This window comes from Aedes albopictus, chromosome 1 (genome assembly GCF_035046485.1).
Source record: "Aedes albopictus strain Foshan chromosome 1, AalbF5, whole genome shotgun sequence".
In the NCBI taxonomy this organism is placed as follows: domain Eukaryota; kingdom Metazoa; phylum Arthropoda; class Insecta; order Diptera; family Culicidae; genus Aedes; species Aedes albopictus.
Window position 1 is genome coordinate 296,363,477 of NC_085136.1, and position 16,494 is coordinate 296,379,970.

The window sequence follows — 16,494 nt, forward strand, 5'->3', positions numbered from 1 at the left end:
ACCCTCCACCCACCATTGTCGCCGGAAGCAGAGGACGTTCACTTCCCGGAAATATCACTCGCACGAAAAGTGAGAAAAATGCGAAAGATTTTCTTGCTGTGAGCGACATCGCCGTTTGTGCACTTCAGTTGGAATAATGTAGGTATGTACGCTCATATAGGTAGGTAGTAGCGTGGTTCAAAAAATCGTTTTTGCTCCACACCGCTCATTCGATTCCTAACCAGATTATATGCCTTCTCACAAAATTTGAGCCCATTTGGTTGAAAATTGAGACTGCACAAGCCCGTCAAAGTTTGTATGGGAATTACTATGGGAAAACGATGTTTTTCATTCAACCAACCGTACAATTTCCCCAAGTGCCCTAGTGGGTTAGTCGACCCTTGGTAATCCTAGGCTACTCTATCAGCTACAACTTTGCCGAAGACCGCATTTAAATCGGACGCCTCATTAATTAGTTGCCGATTTTTATTCAGAATCGAAATCTTTACTCATGATGGTTAAACTATTCGATGGGCATCACTGCATTCTGCAGTGGAACATAGTAGCCATGATTTCAGGGTGCTATCTTTGGCGCCATATGCAGCAATGTTGCCTGCTGGGAAGCTGGAGGATCATAGCTAAAGTTTACCCAGTTGGATACAAATCGATAACTAACTAATGAGGCGTCCGATTTGAATGCGGTCTTCGGCAAAGTTGTAGCTGATAGAGTAGCCTAGTGTTTCCAAGGGTCGACTAACCCAATAGGGCACTTGTGGAAATGCTACGGTCGATTGAATGAAAAACATCGTTTTCCCATAGTAATTCTCATACAAACTTTGACGGGCTTGTGCAGTCTCAATTTTCAACCAAATGAGCTCAAATTTTGTGAGAAGGCATATAATCTGGTTAGGAATCGAATAAGCGGTGTGGAGCAAAAACGATTTTTTGAACCACGCTAGTAGGTAGGTAGCTCTTGTCATTCCATTGTGCCACTGACTGACTGCTTGTTGGTTCGGAAGGTATGTACAATAGCCTGGTACACGGTTTATATGGGAAAATATAAAAAATTGAAAAACTCCAACTCCTGTATACTTTTTGAGCTCCATTTTGGTCCCATATCAACTGTGCAAAATTTCAGATCGATCGAAGAAACTATATTTTAGCGCCCGCCATTCTTAGTTTTTCATACGATTTACTATGGGGAAAATTTACCTCTTCAAAGAAAAATCGCTTGAGGTCAACCATTGATCCCTAAAAATAAGTCGTTGAATGATTTCTGTAGATAACTTCACGAGGAATCAGACCACCGAAGACCGCAAAGCGATGCGACATTCGTGGAAAAAGATATTAAGCCTTACCCGATCGATAAAATGACGAGATTTTATTATTTATTGTTATTCCTTACGTGTTAAACAGCGTGGGCATGTCATTCGGTTTTCAGTCAATAACTTTTTCCACATGCCTTCGATCGCTTTGCGGTCTTCAGAGGGTTTGTTCCTCGTAAAATTTCCAACAGAAATCATTCATCGATATATTTTTAGGGGTTAAGGGGCAACCTGTGGTGATTTTTCTTTAAAAAAGTGATTTTCCCCATAGTAAATCGTATGAAAATTTAAAACGGCTGGCGCTAAAATATAGTTTCTCCGATCGAGCAGAAATTTTGCACAGTTGATATGGGGCCAAAATGGAACTCAAAAAGTGTACAGGAGTAAAATGTATTTTGGTGTCCCACACTAATGTACAATGCCACGGCACCCGCAGCTGTATTCAAATCTGCGAGACAACAAGTAACTTTCGACAATGGATTCAAGTGAAATTGCGTTAGGTTTGAAAAATAACATGCGGTATTATTTGTTACCTCTCCTTTGGGGGGAGTACAAACAATTTATTCACATTTTGTCTGCGGTGACGTGAAAAGGAATCGTCGCCGGAGGAACCGGAGACAGTCAATTTCTGTTATGCGGTGTTTTGATTTTGTGAAGAGATTTTTTGCGTTTATTGTGGGAAATAAATCTCCTCAGAATACACAAGTTGGCAACGTTTGCTTGGCATATAACAGAACCGGAAGTAACTACTGGCTCGCGCCTTACCTCCTACTTGGTATTATGTGAACTTTCTCATGAATATACATATTAGCATGGTTCAAAAAATCGTTTTTGCTCCACACCGCTTGTTGGATACTTAACAATGGAGGTAGGAGGTAGGTTACTCACCTGATCGCAGCACCACCGATACCCGGACCACTCGATGCTGACAGCCACGCTCGTCGCAGCCGACAGTCACCCGGTGCCGACGACCGTGCCAGTCACGGTCACCAGCCGATGTTGGAAGGCGTCGAAAGCTGCACACGTTGCAGCTACCAACCGCCCGAAGCCGACGACCGCGCTCACCACGGTCACCAGCCGACGATGGGAAATGCTGATCAGTCACACGCAGCCGAAGACCGTGCACACCACGGTTATCAGCTACACCAGGAACTCGCTTGCAGCCGTGCCTCACAGCTGCCAGCCGACGTATTCACCGCTCGAAGGACCACGGCCGAAATGCCGGATAACTCGCTTTATGGCTCGTCGTTGCTTGGTTGTGAACGGGTACGCCAGGAGTGACGCCCAATGCCAGTAGAGGAAAATTATTGAGGGGAAAATTATTTCTGTAACTCTTCTCGGCATACACTCCTGGGCCCCGCAACACAGCAAGCACAACTTCTTCGAAGCAACCAACTCCTTCGCCGCCGCAGCACCGCTCAGACAACACAACGTATCGAACAGCCGAGCAATCGCTGGCAACGCCGAACAGGTCTCGACGCGTTCGCCTCCTTCGCCGCAGCTGCACCGCTCACACAAACGTCTCGAACAGTCGAGTAAGCGCAAAGAAGGGCCACGCCGAACGGGTCTCGACACGTTCGCCGTTCCACCGCAACGCCGTCTCGATGAAAGCTGCACACTCGACGCTGACCCACACTCGGGTTGGATGAAGAGGGAGGAAAGCCAACCGATCGCCTCGTTGACCAGGTTGGGTACCACAGTTCGGTTCACGTTTAGAAAAAAACTACTTCCTTGCGATCCGCTTTTGTTGAAGGTATATTTAAGACTGATAGAAATTCTTACATTGGGGTGCCTTATATATGCTTGAATTCAAGAAAAAAAAAGATAAAAAAGGAGCAGCGCTCGCTGCGCTGCGTTGTTTGCTCCGCCCACTTGTAGCACATGTCGCTGCAAATGTTTCGCCGTCGTCGACTCGTTGTAAATTTAAATGGATGGCGAGGTGGGACTCGTGACATTTTCGCTTGCACGCGTTAGGCGCGTACATGCTCCCGCCGGTTGGAATGTCATTCCAAAACTTGGCTCGTCAGTATCCTCTATCGGTAAGGGTGCCAACTTCCGAATTGAGCGTCGAAAAATTCCCGCTGCAGTCTTCACGTCGGCGACTCTCACCACTCCGTCTTGGCCCGGGTGCAGTGCAGCGATCCTACCTAGCCTCCATGATTGAACCGCCTGATTTTCCTCCATCATTAGCACAATGGTACCCAGTTTCACATTAGGTTCACTTTTTGTCCATTTTGCCCTTGATTGAAGCGATGACAAATAGTCTCTTGACCACTTAGCCCAAAATTGTTCACGCAAATGATTCATGTACTGGAAGCGGGACAAGCGATTCAACGGAATTCCGGTGTACGATGGCTTCACCACTGGTTCCAATGGTCTTCCGAGCATCAGATGAGCAGGTGTAATCGGAAGAGATTCATTGGGATCGTCAGACAGCGCATACAATGGTCGGGAATTCACTATAGCTTCGATGCTGGTCAAAACGGTTCCAAACTCTTCGAAGTTCAAAATCGCGTTACCCAAAGTTCGATGCAGGTGGGACTTAACTACCTTGACACCTGCTTCCCATAGACCCCCAAAGTTTGGGGACCTTGGCGGGATGAATTCCCACTCTATCTCCCGTTTGAGCAGGAAATCATTAATCTTTGCTGACTCGGTCTGATCACGGAACATCATGTGCAACTGGTGGAGTTCTCTAGATGCGCCAACAAAATTCGTCGCGTTGTCCGACATCATTTTGCGCACCATCCCACGTCGGTTGACAAATCTATCCAAAGCCGCGAGAAAAGCTTCGGTGGTCAAATCCGAAACTAACTCTAGATGAATCGATTTCGTCGTAAGGCACACAAAAAGGGCGATGTATGCCTTAATGTGTTTTGGCTTATATCGACCTTCCTTCACTATCACGGGACCGGCGTAATCTACACCCGTGAGTTCGAAAGCTGCTGCCAAATTCACTCGCTCCTCTGGTAGATTCCCCATTTCAGGTTGAACCTCTCTTGGTTTAGTGCGGAAGCACTTTACACAGCTGCGTGTCACCTTTCGAATGGCTGATCGAGCATTGACCAACCAATACTTCTGCCTTATTGCTGCCAGCAGACCAGACGGTCCCTCATGAAGTCTGTCCTCGTGATATTGACGAATCAACATCTCAGTCACTCGATGATTACGTGGAAGAAGCAATTGGTGTTTGGCGTCGAATGGCAGCATGGAATTCTGTAGACGTCCGCCGACGCGCAAGAATCCTTCTTCATCCAAAAATGGATGGAGGTTCGCAAGTCGCTTCGGCATTTCCATTCGTTGAACGCACTCAATCTCTTCGCCTAGCTTGCCTTTCTGCAGTACTCTCACTATATACTTTGTCGCCTTCTGCATATCCTGTATTGATACGAAACGGCAGTTTCTGCGTTCCTCTCCTTTCATACGCACCAGTCGAGTGAATCTCACAACTTGCGCTAGCACACGTTGTAGCTTGGAAAAGGTACCACACCGCTCGAACACTGGCTCGTCCTCTACTTCGTTCGCCAGATTACACACTTGTACTTCTCTCATTTCTGGCAACTCCTCGTCCTTGATCATCGGAGCCTCCGGAATTTCGTAGTCAGCAACTTGCAGAAACGATGGGCCTACCCACCACATGTCGGAGCGGCTCAATGCTCCTGGATAGCATCCTCTAGATACCAGATCCGCTGGATTGGCTTCAGATCTGACGTATTTCCACTCATAGGCACTGGTCAATTTGTTGATCTCCATGACTCGGTTTTTAACATAGAATTGAAGTTGGTCTGGGCTCTTCTTTATCCATGCCAGCACAATCTGACTATCCGACCACAGCTTGACGTCATGAACTTCGATTTTCAAGATAGGGAGTACTACGTTAACCAATCGTGCAAGTATCACGGCGGCACATAACTCTAGTCGGGGAATGGTAAGACGACGTAACGGAGCGATCCGAGACTTACTACAAATCAGTCTGACAGACACTTCTCCATTCTCTTGGACACAACGCAAATACAGACATGCACCGTAGGCGATACTCGATGCATCAGAGAAGCCATGTATCTCTATACGACGCACTCCAGGAGTTACGATACATCTTGGTACCTGTATTTCACTCAGCTGCACCAGTGACTGATGGAAGATCACCCACCTACTCAACAATTCGTTTTCAAGGGTTTCGTCCCAATCCAAACCATCGGCCCACAGTTGTTGCATGATTGATTTAGCCAACACGATCACAGGAGATATCAGACCAAGCGGATCGAATAATTTGGCTATCTGGGACAGGACACTCCTTTTTGTTACCTTCTCATCGGGTAACACTTCCGGATTCCTCCAGAAGAGAAATTGATCACTTCTCGAATTCCACAAAACTCCCAAGGCTCGAATCGTTTCGTTGGCATCGGTATCTTCTATGCAGACAAGCTTCTCCCGGTCTTGTTCTGGAACACCTTCTAGTACGCCTTCATCATTTGAGCACCACTTTCGAACAGTAAACTTTCCCTTCAGCATAACCTCTTCAATGTCGCTTCGCAGTTGTGTTGCAGATGCTAGCGTTGAAGCACCGCTCAGTATATCGTCCATGTAACAGTCTTCTAATATGGCCTCTGCAGCTTCAGGAAACTGAACGCGCTCATCTCTTGCTAGTTGAACCACGGACCTCACAGCTAGAAATGACGCAGGGGAAGTCCCGTAGGTAACCGTTGACAACTCCATCACTCGCACCGGTTCCATTGGATTGTCACGCCAGAAGATCCTCTGGTAGTGCGTCTGGCTTGAATCGATTTTCACCTGTCTATACATTTTCTCAACGTCAGCCGAAAACGCATAGATGTGCTTTCGGAAGCGCAGCAGGATAGAAAAGAGGTCACTCTGGATTTTGGGTCCGACCATCAAAACTTCATTGAGGGATAATCCGTTAGCCTTCGCCTTGCCGTCGAACACAACACGTAGTTTTGTGCTGGTACTCGAGGGCTTGAGCACAGCATGGTGTGGGAAATAGTAATTCTGTTGGTTGGGCGGATCGTCTACCTCACGGATCTCGTGGCAATGTCCAAGATCTTCGTACTCTCTTATGAACGCCTGGTACATCTCCTTCATCTCGGGTTGGTTGGCTAGACGTTTCTCGCTTGCTAGAAATCTCTTCATTGCTAACGAACGGGAGTCTCCCAGTTGATTGATGGACTCGCGGAACGGTAATTGAACTACGAATCGGCCATCCTCTTCTCGACGGTATGTCTTGCTGAAGTGCTCTTCGATCGCTTCCTCTTCACTCGTTTGCACCTTCTCTTCTGGAAGCTCTTCTTGTTCAAAAAATCTCTGGATGCTTTTCAGCAATGGATCCTCACTAGTGGCACACAACACGTTAACGACTTCATCTCCAGAATCCTCCATGGCACCGGCGACAACCCACCCAAATTGGGTCTCATGCAAGGCAGGTAGTTCTGCGGAAAGTTTCATCTGAGCTTGCTTCAAGATATCGAAAAAGTGCTCGGCACCGATCAATAGATCCACATCTCTCGGTTGGTTGAAACTTGGATCGGCAAGCACTATTTCGGCTGGGAATTTCCAGTCTGAGATGTTAACCGGAACGGATGGGATCCTACCAGTCACCCTCGCGGTAACCAAACAGTCCAAGTCACTTTCGAAATTGGTGTAGTCGGAAGACAGCTTCAGGATCACGTGATGCCGAATTTGGGATCTGGCACCACCCACTCCTACAACCGGAACGTTGGCCGGGTATCGCGGAAGTCCAAGCAATTTCACGGCCGCTTCGGATACAAGGTTGACTTGGGATCCTGAATCGAGTAGTGCACGCAACTTGAAGCTTTTTCCACTCTTGGAGGCAACGTTCACCAACGCCGTCATCAGAAACACATGTTTTGCTCGCCGATCGATACCGGAACACGCTGTTGAAACAGGCTCCTCAGGCGCAGTAGACGCTACTGCTGTCTCCACCTCTGGCTGCTCGGACAACACGCTGGAATTTTGCTCCTTTGTTTCAGGCTGGAACTGCTGCTCAAAATGCAGCATCGAGTGATGCCTCCTGGAGCACTTCAAGCATGACTTGTCGGATGGACAAGCCCTGATCTGGTGACCCTTCCGGAGGCAGTTGAAACAAAGTCCGGACTGCTTCACCTTGCTGACACGCTGATCGACGCTCATGCTCAGGAAGGTCGGGCACTTGTAGTTGCAGTGCTGGCCTGCACAAATGTCACACACATTCTCCGCTGGGCTGGATGTTGCAGGAAGGGATGATCTGGGTGAGAAGCTGGTCTTCGGCGTTGCAGAAGGTTTGGCAACTGCTTTAGAAGAAGGCATTTTATCCACTTCGCATCTTTCGAGGACCTGGCAGTAGTTTCTGAGGAACTTCAAAGACCCGTCAAGGTCAGGCAGTTCACCGTGATCCAAGGTAAGTTCCCACTGCTTCCGCGTTTCTCCGTCGAGGCACATGGTTAGAAGCTTCACCACAATCAATCCAGCTGTACCGTCGACTTCTTGTTCCATGAACCGCAATCCTTCCACGTGACGATTGCAGGTATCGATGAGGTTTCTCAACTCCTTAAAACTTTGCTTGGGAATGGGCTTCATCGACAGCAGACCAGAAATATGGGTGTCGATGATCACCCTCGGGTTCTCGAATCGCTCTTCCAACAACTGCCAAGCTTGCTCGTAATTATTGTTGTTGATGATCTTCGCATCCAAAATGCCGGACGCTTCACCAATCAACGCCTTGTCCAGATACTGCAACTTGGTTGCGTCTGAGTCACCACACTTTCCAACTAGGTCGTTGAAAAGAGCCTTGAATTTAGGCCAACTCTCGTACTTCCCATCGAAGGTTGGGATCGGAGTTCTCAGAGGTTGTTGGGTCACGATCACTTGAGGAGCTCTATTGTTTGCCGGTTCTGCACGGAAGAAATCCACTAGCTGATTCAGCTTCACCAGCGCATCTGTATGTAGCTCGTCGAACTCGTCCAGCTTCCTGTCTTGGTCGTCTATGCTCTCGGTTGGACACTGCGACATGATCGAATCATGCTTCGACGAGTACTCCGCATAGTGCAGCTCCAGCTTCTTCTCGAGGGCCTTCAGCTGAGAGAGGCTCGTCGTTTCGGGATGCTCTGTTGCTTCATTCAACTTTCCGACGATCGTCGTCACCCGCGCCTTCACTTGTCCACGCTGATGAACCAATTTCTTCAAGTTTTCCATTTTCACACTCTTCACTAATGTTCACTTCTAGGGCTCTCGCTTCATACACACTCCACTTCAGTTCACTAAGGGCTTTCACTTTTCTATCACTTTGGGTACCACTGCGCTTGACACACTGTTGACTGTCTTGATTGGAGGGGCAACGAATATTCGCGAAGGAATCAAACTCTCGAAATTCACGCGATAGGAGGATTGGTCACACACAAACTTGTTCAATCTCGAATGGACGTATCACACTGGTACAATCCGGCTCGATCCGGACCAAATGTTGGATACTTAACAATGGAGGTAGGAGGTAGGTTACTCACCTGATCGCAGCACCACCGATACCCGGACCACTCGATGCTGACAGCCACGCTCGTCGCAGCCGAAAGTCACCCGGTGCCGACGACCGTGCCAGTCACGGTCACCAGCCGATGTTGGAAGGCGTCGACAGCTGCACACGTTGCAGCTACCAACCGCCCGAAGCCGACGACCGCGCTCACCACGGTCACCAGCCGACGATGGGAAATGCTGATCAGTCACACGCAGCCGAAGACCGTGCACACCACGGTTATCAGCTACACCAGGAACTCGCTTGCAGCCGTGCCTCACAGCTGCCAGCCGACGTATTCACCGCTCGAAGGACCACGGCCGAAATGCCGGATAACTCGCTTTATGGCTCGTCGTTGCTTGGTTGTGAACGGGTACGCCAGGAGTGACGCCCAATGCCAGTAGAGGAAAATTATTGAGGGGAAAATTATTTCTGTAACTCTTCTCGGCATACACTCCTGGGCCCCGCAACACAGCAAGCACAACTTCTTCGAAGCAACCAACTCCTTCGCCGCCGCAGCACCGCTCAGACAACACAACGTATCGAACAGCCGAGCAATCGCTGGCAACGCCGAACAGGTCTCGACGCGTTCGCCTCCTTCGCCGCAGCTGCACCGCTCACACAAACGTCTCGAACAGTCGAGTAAGCGCAAAGAAGGGCCACGCCGAACGGGTCTCGACACGTTCGCCGTTCCACCGCAACGCCGTCTCGATGAAAGCTGCACACTCGACGCTGACCCACACTCGGGTTGGATGAAGAGGGAGGAAAGCCAACCGATCGCCTCGTTGACCAGGTTGGGTACCACAGTTCGGTTCACGTTTAGAAAAAAACTACTTCCTTGCGATCCGCTTTTGTTGAAGGTATATTTAAGACTGATAGAAATTCTTACATTGGGGTTCCTTATATATGCTTGAATTCAAGAAAAAAAAAAAGATAAAAAAGGAGCAGCGCTCGCTGCGCTGCGTTGTTTGCTCCGCCCACTTGTAGCACATGTCGCTGCAAATGTTTCGCCGTCGTCGACTCGTTGTAAATTTAAATGGATGGCGAGGTGGGACTCGTGACATTTTCGCTTGCACGCGTTAGGCGCGTACACCGCTCATTCGATTCGTAACCAGATTCTAAGCCTTCTCCCAAAAATTGAGCTGATTTGGTTGAAAATTGAGACTGCACAAGCCCTTCAAAGTTTGTATGGGAATTACTATGGGAAATGGATGTTTTTCATTCAATTGACCGTAGCATTTCCCCAGGTTCCGTAGAGTGTTAGCTGACCCTTGATAGTCCTAGGCTACTCTATCAGCTACAACTTTGCCGAAGACCACATTCAAATCGGACGCCTCATTAATTAGTTATTGATTTTTGTCCAGAATGAAAATCTTTGATCATGATTGTTACATTATTCGATGGGCATCACTGCAATTTGCCTTGAAACATAGTAGCCATGATTTCTGTGTGCTATCTTTACCGCCATGTGCAGTAATGTTGCCTGCTGGGAAGCTGAACGATCACTGTTCAAGTTTCTGCAGTTGGATGGAAATCGATAATTAATTAATGAGACGTCCGATTTGAATGTGGTCTTCGGCAAAGTTGTAGCTGATAGAGTAGCCTAGGACTACCAAGGGTCAGCTAATACTCTAGGGCACCTGGGGAAATGCTACGGTCAATTGAATGAAAAACATCCATTTCCCATAGTAATTCCCATACAAACTTTGAAGGGCTTGTGCACTCTCAATTTTCAACCAAATCAGCTCAATTTTTGGGAGAAGGCTTAGAATCTGGTTACGAATCGAATAAGCGGTGTGGAGTAAAAACGAATTTTTGAACCACGCTAATACATATGTTCGTTTATAGCCATTATTGCTAGAACCAGAAACTGATAAAAAAGCTGTTTCCCTATCTTTCGGCTTTTACATCACAGTGCCATTCTATCAGAAAGTGCTTGAGTTATGGAATCAAGTCAATTGTGCCGCACCATCTTCAGAATAATAAATACAAAATTATATCACGCTTGTGCTTGACATCCGCGCACCAATGTGTGAACCCTCTGCCTACCATATCCCACCAACACTCCAACGTCCGCATGATTTTGTGCAGACGCAGAGGTATATTCGGTCTTCTGTGGATACAAACGGTTGCAATCACCACTTCCGTCCCCTTCCCCACATTGATCTGCAACCTGACGTGGCCTTAGAATATTAATTCACCAACACTCTTATAATAAAGATGCTTGCTGGTTCCCGAGAATTATCTTATTGATTACTTGTGTGAGTGTTGCTGGTCTGGTGATACTATATGTAATAGCATCTACGGGCGATCAATCAACTTAAAGCTCAAGCTATAACACTAGGCTCAATGTGGTCCACGCGTCTTTTCTTCATCTTCTATGTCATTCCAAATGGGATAAAATCTGCTTCTCAGCTCAGTGTTTTACAAGCACTTCCGGTTAGTAACGCAGCTTCCTTTGTTGATGAGCATTTTGTATCGGCTACGTCCGATACGTGTCTTATCGTGTACATCGCTTCTGCTATGAGGGCTTCACTTGTAAAAAAAAATCAAAATAATACTCAAATCTGTAAAGCCAACAATCTTGCTTTGGACTCTAAGAAGCAACAGTGAAAGTTTGAGCGGACAATGTAAATCGCCTGGAGGGAAGGAACCCCCATGATGATTCTCCAGGAAGTTCTCTCGAGAAGATCTTGAGGGCATTTCTTCTGGAGTCAATCGAAGTGTTCGAAATATTTACCATATAATTCTCCAGTATAAAATTGCTCAAATCATTCACCGCCGGAGCAGCTCAAGGTATTTCAACAGAAGTTCCCTCAGAAGTTCGTCCGTAAGTTACTTCTATAGCTTCCCCAGGAATTTCTCCTGGATTTATTCCACGGGGATCTACCTGGAGTTGTTCCAGGGACATCATTTGATTTACCTACGTGGATTTCTCCTGAAGTTTCTCTAAGGACTCCTCCTAAAGTTCTTACAAAGATTTCAAGTGAAGTGCTTCTTTTTGGATCTACTGTAAGGGCTCCAGCTGGAGCCACTTCAAGGATTTCTTCTGGAGTTGTCCTAGTTATTCCACCATGTGTGGAATTTTATGTTACTGATACAAAATGAACTCTTCGGAGGTTACTCCGGGAATTTCTAATAAATTTTACTCGAGGGATTCCATTTGAACTTTTTGTAAAGATTTTGGAGTTCTTTTAGGAACATGGAGTTGTTCCAGAAGTTTCCTAATGAAGTTTATCCAGAGGTTCTACCAGGTATTTCTTTATGTTATTATTGTTTAAATCGCCGCGATTTGATGTATTTCTTTAGGAATATCACCTAAAGTTGCTCCTGGAATTGCTTTCGTAGATCAATCATCTGGGGATTTCGTTTGGAGCTGTTCCTAAAATTTCACATGGAGTTCAAGAGGATTTCTGACTGGAGTTTCTCCAAGGATTCTACTTGAAGTTGATTCAGGAATGCTTCTGGCACTGCTCTGGATTTTCCTCCTGAAATTTTCTAAATAGGGTCTGGGACCATTTGGGCAGAAGCACCCATTTTGGGCACTTGCTGGTATAACTCAATCAATTTCAAACCGATTGACTTGAATTTTTAAACATGGTTACAAATGTATCTGATCGTGTCACAAAAATCAAGTATATTGGTTCAAAATTGACTGAGTGATAGCAGTAAGTACCCAAAATAGGTGTTCCTGCCCAAATGGACCCAGACACAATATCCACATGAAGTTGTTACAGTGATTCCACCTAAAGTACCTACAAGGATTCATTTTGGAGGTCCCCTTTATTTTCCTTCAAAAATTCCCCCTTTTTTCCAGAGATCTCTTCCTGGAACTACTACGGGAATTCAACTAAGAATTTCTCTACGAATATATCAAGATTTCTCTTGGGATTCCTAATCTTATTCAAGCATTTCTTTTGCAGTTTTTTTTTCTAACTGAATTTCTGAAATTGAACCAGGAACTTCAGCTGTAGTTTTTCCAGGAATTTTGCACAGATTCACTCCAGAAAACATCCGTGACTTCTCCTATAGTGGTCCCAAAGATATTTTTTGATGTTCGTCTAGAGAATTCACAAAAATACAAATGAACTGAAAGGACAGCATCTGTAGTTGCTCCAGATATGAGAGAGCTGCCCCAGTGCTTCAGGGACTACTCAAACAGTTTGTTTATGAATTCGTCCTTGAGTTGCTCCAGGTTTTCAACATGAAGTTATTTCAGGATCTCATCCTGGAGTTATCTTAGAGCTTCTTCGGGGATTTCTATTGCAGTTGCCCCAGCGATTCCTTCTGGAATTAATCCAGATAATCCACACAGTATAGCGGAAGGGATTCCACCTCGAATTGCTCTAGGAATTTTTTTTGGCGGATCTGTTGATTTGACCTAAAGTTACACCACGTTCTGTGTCTTTGATTTCCTTATGGAGTTCCTCTAAGGATGCCTTCGAAAGTTATGACAGAGATTTCTGGTTGACGGCCACTTTCTGCAACTGTTCCAGGGATTGCTCATAAAGTTCCTTTAAGAATTTTCTATGAATTTCCTGAAGCTTTCCACCAGGAGCTACTCTAAAAAGTTATACTGGAGCTTCACCAAGGGGTTCTTCTGGAGTTTATTAAGAAATTCTTATCCAATTTCCTCCAATGACTCCAGCTGGATTTCCTATAAGATTTCTTTTTGAAGTATTTTAGGAATTCCACATAAAACTGCTCTAAGGATTTGGCCCTGAAGTTCCTCAAGAGGTTCCTTTAGGACTTCCTCCAGGGATTCCGCCTGGGGTTTCTCTAAGAGTTTCTCCCAAACTTCCTCTACTAGAGTATTCCCCAGAGAGTTGGTTTTTAAAATTCCTCATGTACCTCGATGAACGGGTTTGCTTTTGGACTTTAGTCCCACCCAGTATTGGTAATGGGTTGTCCCACTTTTAGCTGAAACTGAGTAAGAAAACAAAGGATTTTTTTTATTTCTGAGTTACACCAATGCAGCCACTGAGTAGAAATTTTTCTCGGTGTTCAAGGATTCATCCTGGAGTTCCTCCTGAAGTTCTTATAGATATTATTACTTGAAGGCCTCTTTCTGGAACTGCCGCAGGTATTTCTCCTGGTGTTTCTCCAAAGATGCCTCCTGAAGTTGCTGCAGTGGTGCAAGGATTTCTTCAGAAATCTTTTCAGCGATCCCTTCAGGAAATGAAAAGTTCAGAATTCCCCCAGAAATTTCTCCAAGCACTTCTTTAGAAAACCTTTCATAAACTCCTTCAGCAATTCTTTCGAAATTTTCTTTTGAACTTCTTAAAAACATTCCCATGGAAATTTCTCTGGAGATTCTTTAAGGACTTTTTCATGAGATTCCTTCATAAGTTTGCTTAAGGATTCCTTGAAGAAGTCAGTCCATAAAAGGTTTTCCAATGTTGATCATGGATTTCTGCAGAATCCACTCTATGAATTTGGTATTTAAATTTAACAAGGTTTTCTTCAGAAACCCAGCATTTGTTCTAGGGATTCTTAAAGAAATTTGCCCTGCGCTTGCTTCAGAAATTCCTTCAAGAATTTCTCCATAAATTGCTTCAATTACTCTTGAGGAAAGTTTGTAATAGGTCATTCTGAAACTCCACCACTGCTATTGACATTTTTCTATGGATTTATTAAAGATAAACACCAAAGAATACAAATATGGCTGCCACAGTGGCCGATTTGATCCCCTACTCATGTTTTCACCATTCTTGAAAATTCGTAAACAAATTCACTCGATTTGGAAAAGCTGCCTCTCTTTGCAAGTGAGCAGAGAAAGCCAGGATAAACAAGTGCGGTTTGGTTCAATGCTTCGTTCGTCAGATTTGTGCCCTCCATAGTTTGTATACAAAATGACATTGGGATTTCTTGATGTTTCACCTTAAGGCGAAACTGGAAGCATTTCCTCATTTTTTTGGTTTTTGATTTTTTTATAAAATAACGAAGCAATATTTTCAAAATCGGTTCTCGTGCACATGTAGAGTATGGATCAAGGTATCTTCTGATTTTTTTTTGTGGTGGAAAAAGTTTTCCATTTTTTCAGAAACCATTTTTTTTGTGAAATTTTATTCAAAAATGCATAGACATCAATGGAAGTTGCTCTTGGGGATTCTCTTGTAGTTCTTTCACGAAATATACCCGGAACTGTTCCAGAGATATTATAGAAAGTAGCTCCAGGGATTTTTCTACAGTTGTTCCAGGAATACTTCCCGGAGGATTCCTCTTCTAATTGGTTCTCAAACATGGCATGAAATTCATCCAAGATTTTCATCTGTGAGTTTTTCCCAGTGTTCCATAAAGAGGAACCACTGCCATAGGAACTGTTTTGGAGTTGACCAAGGTGTTGTAATGAAGTTCTGTAGAAATTTGACTTGAAGTTGTTGCAGAGATTTCACCTAGAGTTCCAAGGATTTCTCTAGGAGTTCCTCTAAGTGCTCCCTTCGCAATGCTCAAGTGATTCCTCCTGTAGTTACAGAAAGGAACTCTCCTGGATTCTCCAACCGTTTCTACTAACTTTCATTCGTGGATTCCACCTAGACCTCCTTTAAGGATTCCTCCTGAACTTCTTTCAAGCATTATAAATGGAGTTGCTCCAGAGATTCCATTTAGATTTGCTCCTGGAGCTTCATCCGGAGGTCTTCTACTATAAACTTTCTCCTGGAATTGCTCCCAAAATTCAACTTCCAACTTATTTGGATTTCCACTTGCAGTTGATTTAGGAACTCTTCCGTCTCTAAATTTTTTTCTTGAAACCTTATTGAAGTTTCACCTACGGAATTATTGAAGGCCTGAAGAAATTGTAGGAGGAAGCTTGGCAACCACTTCAGCCGTTACTGTCAGTGGTGAATATGAAACTTATTGTCAACGTTTTGTTCTAGCTTGAACGTCTGTTATCTGTGCGGAAAACTTCCTCTATCATTGATCATTTTAAGTTCGTACATTGTGTAGTAGGCAGGAAGGCCTACAGTCTATATGCACTATAGAAAGGATCAAGAAAAAAAAAATGGATATTTTAATTAGGAAAACTTTTGTGATTTGCCGAGAATCGAGGCCATACACCATAAGCATGGTATTGAAGAATACACGTGCCTTCACCGCTAAAATGCATGCTCATATTTTCATAACACATTACTTATATGTGGGATGCTTTTGTAGTTTACTCTCAATGGAAACTAAATGTAAAGCAAATCTCACCACAAAGTTTCCATATCGAACTAGCATTCAGTTGCCTATGCAAAGTCATTCGCCGTAATGTAGGCATTCATCACCAAGAGGTAGCAATTTCAACCGGAACAAAGAAAGCTGAAATTGAAAATCAGTTCTCAAACCGGTTTCCTTCTGAACCCCCCACATCCAGCTTTCGCTTCGGTAGGTACTCATTCAATCAAACAAGCCTCTTGTCGAGCTACGTCCGGAATTCCATTCATTTCATTTGGCCCATCGCCCATCAGAGTAACGATAACGTCACATCCTTTCGTTCCCAGAAGCAGAACTCCTCTCTTGCCAACGAGTTGGACTTTTCCCATGTTAACCGGATATTAAATTATCACAACAAATGCTGCATGACCGGCGGCGTTTTAAAACTGAGGGGCGGCCGGTGGCGAAATGTCGAGCTTTATTGAATTGCCAACCTAGACAAACTTTTCCCGAACAACCAACCGGTAGTGCCGT

The 16,494-nt window shown here is 45.1% G+C and overlaps 1 protein-coding gene across 1 annotated transcript; it reads right to left on the reverse strand.

Annotated features, from left to right (window-relative positions):
- Positions 1-2,153: 2,153 nt before the first annotated feature.
- On the reverse strand, positions 2,154-9,918 carry LOC115265164 (uncharacterized). The gene is made up of 2 exons (XM_062847032.1): positions 6,234-9,918; positions 2,154-4,631 (listed from the first exon to the last, which is right to left on the reverse strand). Exons 1-2 carry the CDS (start codon positions 8,508-8,510, stop codon positions 3,228-3,230), a joined length of 3,681 nt encoding a protein of 1,226 aa, XP_062703016.1. The 5' UTR covers positions 8,511-9,918; the 3' UTR covers positions 2,154-3,227.
- Positions 9,919-16,494: the final 6,576 nt, after the last annotated feature.